Here is a 20,096-nt window from a genome sequence, read left to right on the forward strand (position 1 = left end):
GGACATAAAGTTGGAAGGCCTATTGATTTCACTACTATACCACCATACCAATACTTTCTGCAAAACTTGACTCTATTACTACTGTATTAGTAATGCCGTTCTTGAAAGTCTGTGATCTGGGAAGCAGATCTGGCTCAAGCAGTTGGGCACCTGCCTACCACACAGGAAGTCCCAGGTTCAGTTCCTGATGCCTGCTAAAAAAGACAAGCAAGACAGCAAGCTGACGCGACAGGATGGCATGGCAAGCTGACACAAGATGACGCAACAAGGAGAAACAAAGAAACACAATGAGAGACACAACAAGCAGGGGGCAGAGGTGGCTCACATGATTGGGTGCCTCCCTCCCACATGGGAGGTCCTAGGTTTGGTTCCTGGTGCCTCCTAAAAAAGATGAGCAGAAACAGAGAGCACACAACAGAGAGCACATGACAAACAGAGAGCACACGACAAACAGAGAGCAGTCAGTGAACACAATGAGGAGGGGTGAGAAATAAATAAAATAAATCTTTAAAAAAAAAGTCTGTGATCCATTCTCTGGCCTCATGTGTTCCAACTGACCACAGTATTTTGTTAGTCCCAAGAGGGTTGTTTTTACAATGTTGCCATTTTTGCACTTCCTCCTTTAAAATCAGCAAAGTAAAAACAAGATGCAAGAAAAAAGGAATTTGTACAATTTACTACAGCAATGAAAAGCCAGATCTGTTTATTGTATATGCTGCCTACCATTCAGCAATGTGTTCTCCTTTCTTGAGAAGGTGCTGATCAAAAATAACTTTATAGTTGCATCTCCAATGTTTTCCAACAAGCCACATCACATGGTCCCATCACTCATACTCACAAATGCTCTTTCAATCTGGCAAGAAATCACCCATCACAAACACCCAAGATTAAAGAAAAGGAGACTTCCCTAACTAAGTCACACTGAGATTCTTACTTTACACACCCATAGCTGGGAATGCAAAATATAAAGAAAGCCTGTAGAAATTTATAATCTCAATGCATATCTCCATAAGATACTTATGCATTACAAAGGAGAAAGTCATCATTTTAATGTGGAGAGACCTGGCAGACTTGAAATCTCTGATCAAAGTTAAGGTCTTCAGTAACAAAACAAATCAACGCCATGTGCCTCCTGATATGATGCACTGGAAAGGATATATCACTTCTCTGGTATTCTTGCCAAAATGCTCTTGCCAAAGCTAAATCTATTCATGAGGAAACAGACAAAACCAACTTGAGAGACATTCTACAAAGTCATGGCCTGTACTCCTCAAAAATCTTTGAGTTAATAAAAAAATAAAGAAAAAACAAAACAAGACTGAAGGGAATAGGAGAGATTAAAAGAGGCCATGGGAGGCAAGACAACTATATGTGATCCTGGCCCAGAAAAGAGAAAACTGACAAAATTTGAAGAAACTGTCAATTAAACTATAATACTGAATCAATCTTCATATCTTGATTTTCATTCTCCTACTATGGTTATACAGAATGTCCTTGTTTTTATTAAATACACAGTGACATGTTTAGAAGTAAAGGGGCATCATGTCTACAACTTGCTCTCAATTTTCTTAAAAAAAAACCTTATATGTATAAATATCTATACATTATTTGTATGCGTGTGTAGAGATACAGAATGATAAAATAAGTGTTGTAAAAGTTAACACTGGGGGAATCTGAGAGGAATATATAAGAATCCTTCATAACATTTCTGCAACTTTTCTGTAAATAAAAAGTTTAAAGAAATTTAAAAGAAAAAGTAATTAAAGTGGGCCTGAGCTTTTTGAAGAGGAAGCTGGAAAAAAAAAAGGGTGAATGTAATCGTAAGGCAATAGTTACCTTTCTCCTCACCTCCACCCTCCTCAGCACTGAGAAGCACTGTAAACTATAAATGTCCTGGGAATGACTGGTAGGAGGTATCAGACTGGAAAGTAAGATATGGCCCCACTCTGGGCAATGTTTTTATTGAGGAGGAAAGGGAACTCAGCCTGTATTCTTGGACTGGTCTGAAATGGCCTTGCTCATGGTGAGGAACAGGACTATGTACCCCACCCTCCAAGGTCTCTGTAGGAGAAAAAAGAAATGAAGACCAATGTGTCCCAAGATAACATTAAGGGTTGAAATCGTTCCATCCTCAGTAAATCCTTCATCAAGCAATTAGTGCTTCACCATTACATTCTGTTCTTACATCCCAAACCAACTTGTGCTTGATTTTTCAAATTCACATCAGACATGAGGTCTGGAATTGGAATCATTTTAATTATCAAAGTTCAAGAAGGCTCAAAAAACTTAACAGATGACAAACATGACTTTGCTTTGAAAACTTCGCTAATTCAAAAATGTCCCAACAGATTTCTTTTCCAGAAATATTCAATTCTGAAAAAAGACAAAAGAAAAGAAAATCCAGTCCATAGGCGCAAGAATGAAAGCATTAAGGGATGTTCCTAGAACCCACAGAAAACTGGGGAATGGAAGAAATGTGCTTTTTCTAAGCACCAAGATATAGTTTCACAATTATGACATTGTCCCATTAATATTCCAGAAAAAAATGAAACAAGGTGCTCTGTGGCATATGACAGAGGTAAGGACTTCAAACTGTAAACTTGATTTGCATAGTAATTCAAATAATGGCCTTTTTGCTTTAAGAAGGAATATAATTTTCAAGGAATCTCTAGTTGAGTTTGCTATGCTCACTAAGACAGATTTGATCATCAATTTATTTTAAAATGAGTTCATGCAGCAAACCCAAGTCATAATGAAAAACAAGCATTCTAATCAATAAATAATATGCAGTGGGCCCACAGAGGAATGGGGCAAATTGGTACTGGTTCCCTCTCTTTCCATTTACGCAACACCCCTGAGAGGCCAATTTGTTCTCCATCAAGGCTCAGTCCCTTCCTCAAATTTAATTAATTAGGACAGATATTTTTAAATTCACCCTGAGAGACCTTAGTTGCCAGCTATTAATTTGTTTCCCTCATGTCCCTAGAACTCCCCAGCTTCTCATCTCCCATTTCAAAGTTGCCCCCACCCATCCAAATAGGTGTCTCATGGCTACTTCTAGGTTCTCCCAGGGTATATTGTCTGTTCAACCCAAAAGGACCAGGAATAAAGAAAATTGTACAAGAAAGGTATCAGATCAGTCCCAGAAGGGCGGTATGCCCTATACCAGCCTCAGGAAAAGGAGCCAGCTTCAACCCCATCTGTGCTCAGTATCCCTCAAGTCCCAGATTGATCTAGTCCTCGAGCTGCCAATGGTGTGGCTCTGTCAATGCCAGCTAAAATCCTGATGATTCCTGATGATCTGAAGCCTGACATAAAGTTTCTGGAAGAGACCCCTCCCACTTTGGAGCTCACAGAACTTCAGTTCTGTATGTAAATGGGTAGAAAGCATGGTACTTGTAACATTTCAATCAATTTTAATCTTTCTCCCTCTTCTCCATAGGAACCCAAACACATGGACACCCCTGGATTGTACAACTGGGAGGGTAACAGAACATCAGTAAAAACAGGTCTTTGTTTATTCCTCGTCTGAAGAGGAAGCAAAGGCACTGGACCAAAGGACAAAAGAGAGGTCTAGAAATTGGAGACTTCATGCTGGTCATCAGTTCCTAGTTTGATATTACCAATGAAAAATGCAGAAGCTTTGCCTCTTGGTCCCCACCCAGCAGGTTCTTCTTACCTTTGGTTCCATTGAAATGAAACTGTGGGTTCCTCTGCTTGAGAGAACTGACCTTTTAATCGTCCTGCTATGGTAGAAGTGGTAGTAGTCCTTCAGGGCCCCAATCTACAAAGGCAGGGTGGGAAAGAAAGAGAAAAAGAAAGGGACATTAACACATTAAAACAGTCTTCTGTTTTCTTGTTTTTCATTAAAAGAAGAACACAAAACAAAAAAAAAGGCCCATAAATTATACAGTGGCCTGCTGTGCTTAAATGTCACTTGAACCTTGGTGATCATTTTCCAAAAGAAAGACATGTGATATGAAGTGGAGTGTCCTTGGGCAGTGACTGCGGAACTAAGAGATTATAATGGGACAGCTTAGTTGTCCATATCTCCCTTTCAATGTTTAATTTATATGCAGCATTTTAAGTAATTCTATATCAATCTACATCCAAATGTAAGAAAGAGGAAAAAAACTCAAACAGCTATTAAAACACTGCATTTTGTTTGCTCCCACAAATGTACAATGAAGTACCTTGTTACATTATTTATATCATTAATTTGAGAGAAATCTTAAGCAGTAGATTATTCACCAAGATAACACTACTTAGTTTGTTTTCTGACTTTAGTAAGTGGTATAAATGCATAGCGCTTCTTCAGTTATTGCCAAGGTAAACATGGACAGGCAATTTCTAAAAAAAAAAGAAAAGAAAAGAAACACATCTTACCTATCATCCAAGCTTCCTTTGTAAAATCAGTACAATATACCGTATCTTATCTATTTCTTTAACATTTCAGTCTTCTTGTTTATGTTCCCCTTTGCTTAGTTAGGCCTACTTAATAAAGCTTTAAAAATAAGTCCCTGTCCACTTGGAGAAAACAAACTGACAGAATCCCAAACAACCATATTCTCTCAGCAGATCATAAAATGTGGATGACATAATGGAAACTGAACCATACAAAGAAGATGGGAGAGCTTGGTTCTAGTTCCAGCTGGCACTCACAGAAGGGTCTTCTTGGGTGAATCACATACACTTACAGAACCTTGGTTTCCTATTCTATAAAACTGAATTTGGAGCTGGTTAATTTCTAAGATTACCACAGTTCTCAAGTTCCATTCTTTGTCATTGACACTCTACTTGCTTTGGACAAACACATCATGAAGCTATTTCTTCAGAATACCATGGCTCTGCCCTAAATGAATGCCATCATCAGGATGCTTTCCAATTTGGACAATTCAAGAAATTGGCCCAGCTAAATTTTTCCAGCTGAAAGGTTTATTTCTTATTTCCTTCTTTTCATCACAGTCTCAATCATCGTCTTCCTCCATCCAATAAGGATGGTCAACCCAATTTCTGTTCCATTTAGGAGTCATCTCCACTTTGGGACTTTATGTGCTAATGGGATCTCTTAGAATCATTAAAATATGAAAGAAAGCCTGAGTTTCCCATTTTTTATTCAAGTGAATACTGGCCTGACCTCCACAGAAAAGATCCTGAGCTCTGAAGATGAGTGGTGAATGAGAGCAAGGAAATCACAGCTGAAGCCTCTTAACTCACTGACTCGGGACTCTGAAACAGTAGCAAACTACCTAGAGGGTGCAGAACGCAGCCCCAGGCTCCAAGAATGTTCCAAGAAGGAATTTAAAGACCAATGTTAAGATTCCAGAGGACTAAGAGTAGAATTCAGGGAGGGCCCTATAGCTATGAATCTTAAAAATCACAAGACGCTTAGGGTTTTCTTCTTATGTAGACTCTGTCAAGGCTGTTCCTGGTGGAAAGGAACAGACCCTCTAAGGTGGTACAAAAGAATGCAAACAACCAACTGCCACAGAAGGTGAATTAGTTCTATGTGAATTAAAATAGATTAATCGCCGAAGCACAATGAGTGAAAAAAATAATGGTGCAGAAAATATATATGACCCAGTTTTTGCAAAAGAAAAAAGGGAGACTCTATATTATACATATATCTATATGCATAGGATATTTCAGAAAGGATATTCAAGAAACCAAAAAGAGGAACTTTCTTGCCATTGCTTATGCAGAGGCATTACTTCTATTAATTAAAAAAAAAAAGTTACACAAACAAATAAATGAAATAGCGCACATTAAAATCCTGCCTACTTTCCCAGGGGCACCTATGCTCCAAAAGCCCATGGGAATTGTTCCAAGGGTCACATCTACTCAGGCCATCAAATCTTTACAGCAATAAACACTACCCGATCTCCATCTTTCAGAGATTCTCCTTCCTCTATGGAGCCATGGAATGGTGTTCATTTATTAATTGGTGCCTCATTTATTCAAACTCAACCAAGAGCCAGGCATTCTGCGCTCTTCTATATTATATATTTGACTTAATTTTCCCAAGAACCCTGGAGATAAATATCATTATGGTCAATTTGATAAATGAGGATACCGAGGCTTTGGAAGTGCCTAGATTTACACAATTGGTATTGATTGTGAGGCAGTAAAATGTGAATCCTTGTTGAGAATTCACAAGCATGGGGTGAATTCAGGTAAGTTTTGTGATGGATCCCGTGGACAGAACTTGAAATACCCATTTCTATGTCCTCGTCGTACATTTTCCTGTACTGCAGAGCTAGAAAGCCAGAATCTATGCAGCTGGGGTTCTGGAAGGGATTAAGACCCTACCCATCAGCTGCAGACAGAAGGAGAGGGTCATGAGGCATGCTCTTGGGGCATCTGCATGTTCTGCAGTAACTGTAGCTCAGGTCTTCACATCTCGTTCCCACTTTCTGGGCATCCATTTTGCACATTCTATTTTATCGGTGAGTTGGTAAGAGACTGTAAAAGAGCAACAGTGGCAACACAGGGTAGCTCCCTCGTTCCTCAGATTCCTGAGTGGGGCAGAACAGCGGCTTGCTTGGAGACTCAGTTCTGTGGTATGGCTTTGGAGAATACCCCTGAAAGCTTGATAGGTTCTATAAACTATTTAAAAAGCCTATACTAAATCTCTTCCATTTAGACCAACTAATCAATTCAATTCTCTGTAGGCGTTTCCCTTGGATATCTAAAACTACACAGGCAGTACTTTTTAAAAAGGGGCTGTAGCCTTAACACAATCCAACATAACTTGGAGATCCTCTTGAGTCATGGGCTAGAAGCACCAAGGAGCTCCTGACTATAGGATGGCCAGTGATGGCCCTCTGTGTCTACTCTGACATCCAATTAGGAGACTACTTTCACTCTGGTCTCTTACAGTCATCTGCGCCACCCTCCTCTCTCACATCTGTTTTCTACACAGTAGCCGGAACAATCTTGACAAATTGCACATCTGGCTACATCATATTTCTGCCTAAAATCCTTTAGTAGCTTCCCTTTGCTCTTTAAATAAATAGTAACCATTAATTTAATGTTACCTAATAACATAGCTCTTGGGAAGCGGATGTGGCCCAACTGATAGGGCGTCTGCCTACCATATAGGAGGTCCAGGGTTCAAACCCAGGGCCTCCTGACCCATGTGGAAAGCTAGGCCATGCGCAGTGCTGCCGTGTGCAAGGAGTGCTGTGCCATGCAGGAGTGTCCCCTGCCTAGGGGAGCCCCACGCTCAAGGAGTGAGCCCCACAAGGAGAGCCTCCCCCAGCCAAAAAAACCACAGCCCGCCCAGGAGTGGCACTTCATACACAGAGAGCTGATGCAGCAAGATGACACAACAAAAAAAGAGACACAGATTCCCGGTGCTGCCAAGAATGCAAGTGAACATAGAAGAACACACAGCGAATGGACACAGAGAGGAGACAAATGGGGGGGGGGGGAGAAATAAATAAATCTTTAAAAAATAATAATAATATACCTCTTAAAAAATAAATGAGAATAAGAATATCAACTATTTTGTATGCTTTACCTAACTCAGTGCACAAAGGCATTATTCCACTCTGGCCTACAGGGCCTCAGTGATCTTGTCAGGCCTCCCTCTCTAGCCTCACCTCAAAGTCCTTTTGCCTTCATTCTCTGGACTCCAGTCACACCAGCCTTCCTTTGCTTCCTTGACTGTGTCACACTTCCTCCCACCACAAGCCTTGGCATCTGCTCCTCCCTCTACCTGCAGCAGCTACTCATCCACCCCACCCTCTCTGCTTGGACTCCTCTTTCTCATCCTGTATGTCTCAAAGGAGGAAGTCTTCCTTACCTGCCCAGACTCAGTCAGTTTCCTTTATTTATATCATCTCAAGAATCATCAGAATATTTGTCCATGATTATGCCTTGATGAGCATAATTATGTATTTAATGTCTGTGTTCCCACTTGACTGTATGTTCCACTGAGGCAAGGACTCATCTGGTTTTGCTCACTGTGTTATTCCGAGCTTCTAGTACATGGTTCAGCATATACCAGGTTCTCAGAAGACTGCTGAATGATACAAAAATCAGAGCCTTTGAAGAATTAAAGTGTATATATTACAGCTATATGCAGTTCAAATATCTAAAGTATTATAAAATTATCAAATAAAGGCTAATTTTAGAAAAAATGACCCAATTCTCTATTAACGGAAGTGCCACTTCTGCCAGGGCTGCAGTTCAAAGGTTATATATTGATAGGTCTCTATATTTGTTGCTTAGTTTTGTTTTGTTTGGCCAGATAGCAGCTAAGGAATAGTGTTCATTAGTTCAGTTATTCTGCCTCATCCAAACAAAATAATCTATCACTTCCCAGGATTATATATACATATATATTTAAAAGCATGTTTATGTCTCTCATCTATTAATATGTATGTCCCTTATTGGCAAGAATTGTGTCTTTTATATTCTTTCAACAGCGCCAAGAAAGCTGAGGGTATTTAATAAACATTAAGAAGAAAAATGTCATAACATGTTGGGAGTTATTCAAAAGAAAGACAGTGTATAAAAACAGAGCAGCAATATTATCTATAAGTAGGCATTCAATCTAGCTCCTCTGAAGCACTGTAAAACAAAAGATGACTGTGTTTACATGTTACACAATAGCAATGTGGACCAAAACAAGAAACAATATATAGCTAGCACAGGGACATTTTATAAATAAATTAAGAATAATAGGAGTATCTGAAGTATCAAAACAATAGCAGAGCTCAAAGCCCAACCTTTTCCTTAACAACACATGAAGGAAAAAGAATAAATGCCTCCCTCTCAGCCATCTTCAGCTCCTCTTCTGTATAGCCACACACACATGCCTCCCTGCCTGGCAACACAGCTCTACAAACAACTCTAAGTAGATGATTTCTTCTTTGGTTCCTAATTCTGTCTACTTTGTTGATGCTTTTTCTTCCTTAGTGGCAGTCCCTTACCTTTGCACCCAGAATTCTCCTATCTCTACCCTTCTTCAAGCCCAAGTGAGTTCTTAGGAAATGCTTTTACACATGGCTTACATGGCTGGTAAAAACTCAAGATCTTAGTCCTTAGTCTACCTGCATCTTATTAGAAAATTAAAACTTAAGCCAAATAAATGAGTCCATAGTGCTTGTATTTAAAAAAAAAAAAAAAGTCATCACTGGAGGTTTTTTCCCCTCCCCGTGGCAGCAGGTAGGAACCTTCCCAGAGTCCCCAGATTCTCATGTTGGGGTGAGCTACTGACATCAGAGCAGAGGGCTGGGAACTAGAAGACCCACACTTGATCCTGGCTTTGCCCCTGATGGGGAGCTGGCGGCTGCTCAGAATTCACTCACCACTAACAGTTCACCTGTGTCTGCAGCTAAACATCCCAACAACCTAATGACTCCCTGACTATATAGTTCGCAGCTTCCTTATACATAACTATATAAAGTGACCAATTATGCCAGTTTGCCCAGGAATGAGGTGTTTCCCAGATGAGGGACTCTTCGGACTACAACTAGGCAGTCACAGGCAAGCTGGGACAGTCAATTAAAATAATGAGAAAATGAGTTTGCACCCCACCCACACTAGAATGGCTAACCCTACAAAGATTGACCATACCAAGTTCTAGTGCTATTGTGGAGAATCAAGACTCTCATACAATGCCAGTGAGGGTGTAAAATGGTTCAACTACTTTGGAAACAGTTTGGCAGTGTCTTATGAATTTCGTATGAAACATACACCCTCCTCATGACCCATTTTATTTCTAGCATTTATCCAAAAGAAATATAAGAGCATATTTCCAAACAAAACTCATACAAATGTTCATAGCAGCTTTCTTGATAGAAGCCTCAGACTAGAAACAATGCTGATGTCCATCAATGAGTGATATATTAATTATGGAATGCTACTCAGCAATAAAAAGGAAAAAACTACTGACATAGATGGATGGATTCCAAAACATGAGGCTGACACAGAAAAGTGCATAGCCTATGGATTCCATTGATATGAAACTCTAGAACAGATAAACCTAATAGATAGAGACAGAAAGCAGATCAATGACTGTGAGGATTAACTGGAAAAGGCCTGGGAAACTTGGAGTGTTGAGAATGTTCTGTGTCTTGACTGTGATGGTATTACATCAGTCATAAGTGTGTAAGTGTGTGGGAACCAGTTCAGAGTCTTGTAGGAGCTGACTGCATTATTTCCCCCGACATCATGTTCAACGACACTATTTTGATGACTTGAAATCAACAATGATGGAATTACATCATGAAAACTGGGCAAAGATTCCAAATCGGGGCTTTCTTTTTTCCTCTGAAGAGTCAGTGGTTAAGTATTTACCACTAGGTGCACACATCTGTCAACACTCATCCAGTGGTACACGAAATGGCTTCATTTTATTGTCTATAACGTATTCCTCAATAATGATGATTTCATAAATTCTTCTCTTCTGGGTCAGGGGTTATCTCTTCCCAATCTGTAGAACATTTGGGAAATGGAAATACCCAGTAACCTAGGGCTCCAGCTTATCCCCCAGCCCATGCTTCTTTCCAGCTCCTCAGCAGAGGTAAGAAAATACTGAGTCACACAGACCATTGCTCTCGCTGACCGACCCCTTCCCACTGACCAAACCTGAAAAGCATGTAACTGTCATCTCTTAAACTCATCTTGTACAGTCCCCTCCCCACCACCCTTTTTGGTCTCATTTATTGTTTGTCTTCCCCACGCGTTTGCAAACTCCACAAGGGCAGGAATATTTTGTTTTATTTTGTTTTATTCACTGCTGGATTAGCCTCGGCTCCTATTACAATGCCAGGCACACAATTAATGTACAAAATAAATGAATGAACCAATGAATGAATGACCCCTGCCCTTGAGGAACTCATATCGATGGTGTGAATGTCTCAACCTTTACAACCATTTTGTGATATATCATTAAAATAAAATATAACATGTTTTATACTTAACAATGTAAACAAATCTGAAATTAAGAATTTACCAAGAACAACCACCATGTTACCACCAGTCTGCAGTCTGTGTTTCAGTCCCACCCTCCTACACCCCTGCCCCAATCCCATCTGGAATGACTGAACAAAAGTGGATATTTATAACAAAGCTTTGAAGTCACTTAGAATTATTAACTTAGAAGGTAAGGAAGTGCAGAAATTTGATTAATAGCTAATATTTATGGAGCAAAAACTAAGTGCCAGGCATTATTTCACTACATGAAGCAGATATAATTATCATTATATTTCTTCCTAAATTCCTTCAAGTCCAAGCTCAGCAAGAGCTCTTCAGAAAAAGATATTAGATTACATGAATACAGAGCAAAATCACTACACATGAGAAAGCAGCAGCTGACAAAGTTTAAGAACTTGTTTAGGGTCTAGTAATGGGTTAGAGCTCAGGCTGAATCCAGGTGGCCTAATTCCAGAGCCATCTGCTCTTATCCACTCTAAAAGGCATTTAAGATAAAGGGTTTCTAAGGATGAACTTAAACCTATAGCTACCCAAAGATCTCACTTACTTATCACAAGACTACAGAGAAGGAGTATTCCAAGGGATACCACACTTACTTTGGGGTAGATGTAAGAAAAGAGCATTGTCAAGTATTCCAGGAGTAAGAGAGAGTCATTCCTGTGCTTTTAGGAGGCAAGGAACCTGGCATCTATTTCCCGCTCTATGCCTGACACCCAAGGAAACTTATATTATTGTCTTGAAGTCAGTGGGAAAGAATCTTGAAGATATACTTTTACCACGAGTTTCAAAAGGCATTCTGAGTTAAACAAGGGCAAAACCCCAGTACCAAGCATCATAAATGGTCTACACTAGACCACAAAAAGCCACAGTGACATGAAAAATACCTTTCTTTGTCCTTAGTTTCTGGTCAATCACTCAGACAGTCCTGGTGATTTTCTTCCTAACTCTTTCGACCAGGCTCCACACTGAGCTCTTCTGAAAAAGGCATTAGAATACATGAATTCTGAGCAAACCACTGAAATGATTTTCTGACTCAAGAAAGGAAAGATGAAAAATCTCCTTGACTTCAAAGGCAACTTTATAAAACAGGTATGTCGTAGGCTGAATAATGCTCCCCCAAAATGCCCACATGCGAAGCCTCAGGACCTGTGAGTGTTACCTTACAGGGCAAAGGGACTTTGCAGGTGTGATTAATTTAAGGCTCTTGAGATAGTGGGACTATCCTGGATGTTCCAGGTGGACCAATCTAATCATGGAGATCCTTACAAGGTGGAGGCAGGAAAGCCAGAGACAGAACGATGACAATGCAAGTAGAGGGTTGGGGAGAGGGGTACATGAGAGAGATTTGAAGATGAGATGCTGTTCCTTTAAAGGTGGAAGAAGGGGCCACATGCCAAGGAAAGCAGGCAGCTTCTAAAAACTGGAAAAGGCAAGGAAATGAATTGTCCCCTAGAGCCTCCAGCAGGAACACAGCCTGTCAACACCTTGATTTTAGCTGAGGATTTCTGATTTCCAGGACTGTAGGTTAATAACTGTGGTTGCTTTAAGCCACTGAATTTGTGGTGCTAATTTGTTACAGTATCAGAAACCAGTACAGGAGAAAACTAGCACCTCAGTAGAAATCCATGAGAAGCAAACCAAATGGAACGAGGCAGTCTATATTTGGAGTCTTTTTATTCTTTGTAATTTTCAGGACTTTCTGAATATTCTGTTTTACATTTCCAGTTAGCTATAACAATATAATAGTAGTGTTTAACACTGGCCAGGCACTCTGCTAAGCACTTTATAATCATTAGCTTGTTTAATCCTCAAAACAAATTGAAGTTCAAGATGAAGTAACCTGCCCAACAAAATAATACTAGTTAGTAAATGGGTTGTCTATTTCTAAAGCCATTGTGTAACTCCTAATACTACTAACAAAAGCCATCACTTACTGCTTGCTTTCCTACATTATACCTAATTTTAGGACAACTCTGCAAAGGAGAGACTATTCTAATTTTATAGACAAAAAAGCTGAGTCTAAACCTCAGAGAAGTTAAGTAATGTGTCCAAATGAGGAAATGCCAGGATTTGAAACCAGGTTAGTCTGACTTTAAAAATCTCAACTTTTTCTAATCACAGTGCTTTTACTTAAAATGTATTCAAAGGGTTTTATATAACCACGTATTTACAATTTCACAGGCACACTCAAATATGATCCATTCCCTATCAACCCCCTTGCCTTCACCAATATGAGGACTCACTATTTTATTCTAAAGCTACCTGATCAGCCAAGGAGAGGAGAATCTAGGCAGGTAATCAAAAACATTTTGACTACAAATCCTGAACAAGTACATAAGAAACAGATACAACAATTTCACCAAGGAAACCCAAGCCCCAAATTTCTCCAGGTTCAAATGAGAAAGCTAGAGTCTGCCCCATTATTCACATGGACATGAAATGTGCCTCAAAGCAAATTATAGAATCTCAGAGTTGGCAAAAACCTTAGCAGGATTTTAATCTGACCTTCCCTACTAGATGCAGGAATCCATTCCCTGAACAGCTATAAAGCCCTGCATTTTCTACGGCAGCTCATTGGTTAGAAGGTTCTTCCAGATCATTAGGCTAAATCTGCCTCCCAGTCATCCCCTCAGCTGCTCTTGGTCTGAGCCTGGGGAGGCTTCCCAAAAGCATCTTCCTCTTCCACATGCAAGATGGCCAATGTGTCCCTACTGGGTCTTCCCTGTTCAGTTGGCTGAACATCCGAGTTTATCCATTTTTTCCTCATTTGCACAATACTTCCCCTAGTCAAGCCAACATTTGTAATATCTCCTCAAAAAACTTGGAGTCCAGAATATGCCAAGTCTCCTCTCCAGGTGTAGCTTGTCAGGAGAGAGCCATGGCATCATGGCCTCGTTAACTATGTCCTACTCATAAAAGTAGCTGAAAATTGGAATATTTTTGGAAGAATATTTTTAGTTCATCTTGGTCAACTAAATAGTCCTTAGGAACCCTTTCTGATTTTGTTCTCGTGTAGTCTATACTTTAATTTTCTAAACATAAATGTAAATGATAGGAATTTAATTTACTCTATTAGGTGCTATTTTCTATACTCCATACTATGCTTTTACAGTCTGTTTAGACATTCATTTATTTCCAGAGTATGTACTATGTGCCCAGCACTGATCCAAAGATAGTGAACAAAACAAAGTCCCTGCTAACATGGAGATAACATCCCTTCCTGATTCTCATTATGTCATCTGAAAATTTGAAATTTATGTCTTCTACTAAATCAGAGTATTTTTTCTCAAGAGTACTCAAATAATTGCTCATATTAGTAATTACAGATAAAGATTAGTTGGGTTCAACATTCAACTTAGAATATGTTTGTACAGCTATTCAAGAATGAACTAGACATGACTTTAAGGTTTTATTTTCTTCAATCCATTTTTGTCCAAAATGAGTAATGAGGTCCTCAATGTAAAATAATCCTTGCACTATTTCCTTAGAAGAACATTTCTTGCTGCTATTTATAGTCAGCTACTCTTTTAAAAAAAAAAATCTGTAAGTAATTTCTCAAGACCCTAAAGAAATCATTGTTCAATACATAAGCTACTCCACCTGTTTGTAAGACACACATGTAGTATACATACAAACACACACAAATGAGAGCGTCCAAGAGAACCTGAAAGAAAAGGAGCACAGGTAGGCTATGTCAGCCAGGTTACTTTAGGTATGGTTTTTTCACTGTGGTTGTTTTTTTCATTACTGATCAACTTAGCAACTGAAAGCATTTCCACATACATGGAAGCAAATAGAATAATGGTACATATTTTGATAGGAGGGAACATTGCCAGAATTACCCCTGGAACAGGAAACTTTCTTTTTAGCCCAGTGATTCTCAATCTGGCAATCCATGAGAATTATCTGGAGACTTAAAAAGAAATACTAATTCCTGGATTCACTCCCATCCCTATTCCAGAAATGCCAACTTAAGGGTCTGAGTTAAGGCAAGGGTGTCAGTATTTTCTTTAAAAACTTTCTAGGTCAATCTAGTACAGCCAACGTGGAGAACCACAGGTCTAATCCATCCATCTCATTTGGCAGGAAATAGAAACATTTACCCTGAATTCTATAATCTTCATGCAACTATTACTATTAACTTGATTAAAATCTAAAGTTTAAATGAGAAAATAGCTAATTAATTTGATTTTAGCATTTATGTAACAGGCACATTTTGTTCTTTTGTTCATTCTTTTAATTATTTCAACATCCCCCCCCAAATTAGAAGAGTATAAGTTTCCAATTATTTTATCATATTGGTAAACAGAGGTCATTTTGAGGTCTATGGAATTTAAACGACCCATTTTATCTTAAAGGGGAAGACTCAGAGGATGAAAGAAAATGTGATGAAGTCGATACATGCTGCAAGGCCCACTTTAGTCTCAGAACAGTTGACAGCCTTGTCATTCTGAGTGGAAAAACTTCTGGGAAGAAAAGCTCCCCCATATCCTTTGTTAATGGTTGTTCAGAGTTGCCTTGTTCATTTGTTCCCATCTTGGTCATTACTGGGGCTTAGTAAAGTTAACACTAATGAAGTAGGTGGTGACCACAAAACCAGGTCCAAAGCAGGGGAGTAAGAGTAAAGCAGCAGTATCTTCAGAATAATGGGGCAGTGGGGAAGTGTTTAGCCAGATGTGAAGTTCTTCATCCAGCAGATGTGAGGCTGGGTGTTCCAAGGGCTCTGCCACAATGGGCAGCTGACAAGTTTCATGATTAGCCAGCTACATTAATTAAATCTGTCAGATGCACACACCTATAAGAATGGCTAAAAGAAATTTTTGTAAAGGTAATACCAATGTCATCACAATGGTGAGAATGTGAAGCAACTGGAATTACTGGGAATATTTTGGATAACAGTTTGGTATTTTCTTACAATTAAATATTCATTTATTATTTGATCCATCAATCCCAGGCCTGGAGTAGAAATAAGGAGAAACGAAAATTAATTCTCACATAAAAACTTGTATGTGAATGTCTACAGCAGTTTTAGAAATAATCACACACAAAAAAGCAGGAAATAACCCAAATGTTCTTTAACTGCTGAATGGATAAACATGTTGATATGTTCATACAATGGAATACTACCCAGCAATAAATAAAAACAAACTACAACTACTAATTTGCCATGGTTAAATCTCAAAGATATTTTGCTAAGGAAAGGAAACCAGGCTCAGAAGGCTGTACAATTGCATTTACATGACATTCTAGAAAAGGTAAAACCATAGGACAGAAAACAGATCAGGGGTTGCCAGGGGTTGGGGATGGAACAAGAAGACAATTACAAAGATGCACTAGAGAATTTCTTTTTCATAGAACCATTGTATACCTGCACCCTGGTGGTGATTATGCAACTATATCTATCTGTCAAATCTCCTAGAACTATGCAGTGAGTTTTGCTACACGTAAATTATACCTCAATAAACCTGATCAAAAACAAACAAGCAAAAGAAAAGGTCCACAGGGAAAAGCCCAGTCATCAAAGCAAGGAAGTTGGAAAGGCAATGCAAATAAAAAGGCAGAAAGTTAAGTTGTTTATTTGGATTAAAATATACTGTTGAATTGGCTTGAGTCAATTGAGGAGCTTCCCTAAAGCCGTAGCAACCGTATTCAACATCTGGAGTTACACAGCACAAACAGAAAACACAATCATTCATGATACACAAAGCTTTCATTTTAGCCAACGAATTAAATATTTCAAAAATTTCTTGGTAAAATAATGCTTTCTATTAACATGACCACCTTAGTCACAACAGAATACAATAGATTATGCTAATATGATGGAGTCATTTGGAAATATTTTGAACCCTGAAAATATGAGTGATAATTTTGAAATGAAGATGAGAAAGCATAAAATGGCTCAGTCTCCTAAGTGCTATTAGTCATACATCTAATACAACTGCCCTGAAAATATGTTAAAAAAATCTATAAAGCAGTGATATTCAAAGTGCAGCCCCAGCACCGGAAATATCAGACCGGCAGCACTGGCCTCATCTGTGAGCTGGGCAGAAATGCACTTCATGAGCCCCACTCCATCCTGAATCAGAAACTAGTCATGACTGTGCTCGGCGCATGTCTGAGTTCAAGAGATCTGGAGGTGACCACCATGAGCGGGTGATGACGCAACATTCAAAAAAGCTTGTGAGCACACTGTTGCCTACCTTGAACTGTGCAGTCAAGATGACATACAACTTACCCCCCATAAATGAACTACAATCTCTGTAGTACGACAGGGTTTTATTTTCTAAGTTTTACCCTTTATAATGCTATGGATTCAATCTGTTTAAATAAAAATGTTCACAGTATGTCTTAGTTTGCCAGGGCTTCTATAACAAATAGCATAGACTGGATGGCTTCAACAACAAGAATTCATTGTCTCCGTTCTGAAGGCTAGAAGTCCAAAGCCAAAGTATCAACAGGATCATGCCTTCTCTAAAGTCTGTAGCATTCTGGTGGCTTGCCAACTATCCCTAACTCAATCTCTGCCTCCATCACATGCCCATCTGTCTCTCTCTGTCTCCTCCTCCCTCTCTCTACTGTGTCCAAATTTCCTCTGCTTACAAGGACTCTAGTCACATTGGGTTAGGGCTCACCCTAACTCAATTTGGCCTCATCTTAATAGAGTCTTTGATGACATTATTTACAAATGGGTTCATATTCACAGGACTAGGGGTTAGGACTTGAACATGTCTTTCTGGGGAACATGATTCAATCCATAACATAGCACTAAAACAGTTGTAAGTTTTCTATGACAGACTATCTTGATGAAACTCAGTTCATTTAATAACCTAGTGAGAAAAAGTAGAACTAAAATTTCACAGGTGATATACAAACTAATAATTGTAACTATTAAAATATTCTACCTTATACAGATTGTAGTTTCTTTGCTTCTGCTTCCCATATTGAATGATCAATAACGATTCTTAAATTTTCAATTAATATCTCAAACCCTAAAAAGCAGAATGTGTTTTCCTTCCTCTTTTAAGAAAATTTTTGGATACTTCAACAGATACCTTAGTAGAAAATCATTATTTTCAGTGAGTTCAATGAGAGTTCATCAAGCACCAGTAAAATGAATAAAATAGTCCCAAATATCATCATAATTACATCAGCAAATGTGTTCAACTTATAAAACAAGACTTTATTTGCATTAAATTAGCAATGTGTCCTCTTGGGGTCCTGCTTTATTTACACTATCTGTCCAAAATATCCAAAGACTATAAATTCCTAGTACTACACAAATGGATTATGTACTCTTTGAATTGCCTAGGGACAAATATTTAATCTGATGCTAGTTCCCAGGTGACACATTCAGTACATACATGGCTCAAGGAAAGCAACAACACTTGAACTTCTATTTAAGTGAAATATGTCCTCCCCAACATGCACACAACTGCCCCCAAAACAAGTTTTTTTAAAAAAATGCAAAATGCTTTGGATTATCTATGTATTTTAGCATCATTTGTAATTGCCCCCTGTAAGGATTTTACAACCTTATATATGGGATAAAGTAACTCAGCAGTCCTTAGGTTTTTTGTCTTTCTTTTTTATCCTATGTTATAATAACATTTATAGATTACATGTTGTTTCCATCTGTAAAGTGCTTTCCTACACATTGTTTTATATAAGTAATTAAGATAATGTCATGCCCTTTTGTAAAAAACTGGTCAATTACTTCCCGTCACTTTTATAATAAAATATTTTTCTAAAGTCTTTATTTGGCCCTGAGGGGCTGCTAGATCTGGCTCCAGTTTATCTTTCTAATATCATCTCTGTCTACCTAATAACCACACTATTCTCCAACCCCACTGGCTTCCTTCCAGCTTCTGGACCTTTTTTAAAAAGATGTTTTATTGTGGTAACATATATATAACAAATTTTCCACTTTAACCATTTTTAATGTACAATTCAGTGGCATTAATTACTTTTACAACAGTGTGCTACCATTACCACTTTCCATTACTAAAACTTTTTTATAACCCAAAATAGAAGCTCTGTATCCTTTAAGCAATAAATTCCCCCTGCCCCCAACCCCTGGTAACATCTAATATACTTTCTGTCTCTGTGAATTTACTTATTCTAGTTATTTCATATAAGTGGGATCATAAAGTATTTGTCCTTTTGTGTCTGGCTTATTTCACAAAGCATAATGTCTTCTAGGTTCATACATGTTATAACATGTATCAGAACTTCATTCCTTTTTCTGGATGAATAATATTCCATTGAATGTATATACCACATTTTATTTATCCATTCATCTGTCAATGGACAGCCAAAGTTTCCACCTTTTGGCTATTGTGAATAATGCTGCTATGAACACTGGTATATAAGTATCTGTTTGACTCACTGATTTAGACTCTTTTGGGTTTATAACTAAAAGTGAAATTGCTGGGTTATATGGTAATTCTAAATTTAATATTCTGTGTTTTCCATAGTGACTGCACCATTTTATATTAACAATATTTGAGGGGTCCAATTTCTCTGCATCCTCATCAATACTTGTTATTTTTGGCTTTTTAAAAAAGCCACTCTAGTGGGTGTAAAGTGGTATTTTGTGGTTTTGATTTGCATTTCCCTAATGATTAATGATGTTGAGCATGTTTTCATGTACTCATTGGATATTTCAGCCTCTGCCCTTTGCACCTGTTATTCCATCTGCCTGGAATTTTCTTTCTTTGATCTCCCAGTGCCTAAATTCCTTCTCATTTTTTAGATCTTACTTCAAGTGTCCCTTCCTCAGAGAAAATCTCTGCTAAGTGGCCTTCCCCGCTCACTCTCTATCTGATCAGGCTATTTATCTTCTTACTAATCTTTAATAATACTGCTAGATTCCCACACCTATCACAGTGCCTAGCACATACTGGATGCTCAGGAAACATTTGTAGAATAAGTGAGGAAAAGAATGAATACTTTCATAAAAGTAAAGTATTAAAGGTATACCTAGAAGACATCATGTGTTTGGTTCCAGACCACCACAATAAAGCAAATATTGCAATAAAATAAGTAACACAAATTTTTTGGCTTACACCATACTGTAGTCTATTAAGTATGCAATAACATTATGTGTAAAAAAGCAACGTGCATACCTTTATCAAAATGAGAAAGATAGA

The 20,096-nt window shown here is 38.4% G+C and overlaps 1 protein-coding gene across 6 annotated transcripts in view; it reads right to left on the reverse strand.

Moving 5' to 3' along the window:
• Positions 1–20,096, reverse strand: part of PCSK5 (proprotein convertase subtilisin/kexin type 5) — a 434,041-nt gene that overhangs the window by 393,796 nt on the left and 20,149 nt on the right. For all 6 annotated transcript variants that reach the window (XM_058301654.2, XM_071216671.1, XM_058301655.2 and 3 more), the window contains exon 2: positions 3,680–3,784. In XM_058301654.2, the coding sequence (XP_058157637.1) occupies positions 3,680–3,784 (105 nt within the window). The remainder of the gene's footprint in view (positions 1–3,679; positions 3,785–20,096) is intronic.

This window comes from Dasypus novemcinctus, chromosome 8 (genome assembly GCF_030445035.2).
Source record: "Dasypus novemcinctus isolate mDasNov1 chromosome 8, mDasNov1.1.hap2, whole genome shotgun sequence".
Taxonomy (NCBI): Eukaryota; Metazoa; Chordata; class Mammalia; order Cingulata; family Dasypodidae; genus Dasypus; species Dasypus novemcinctus.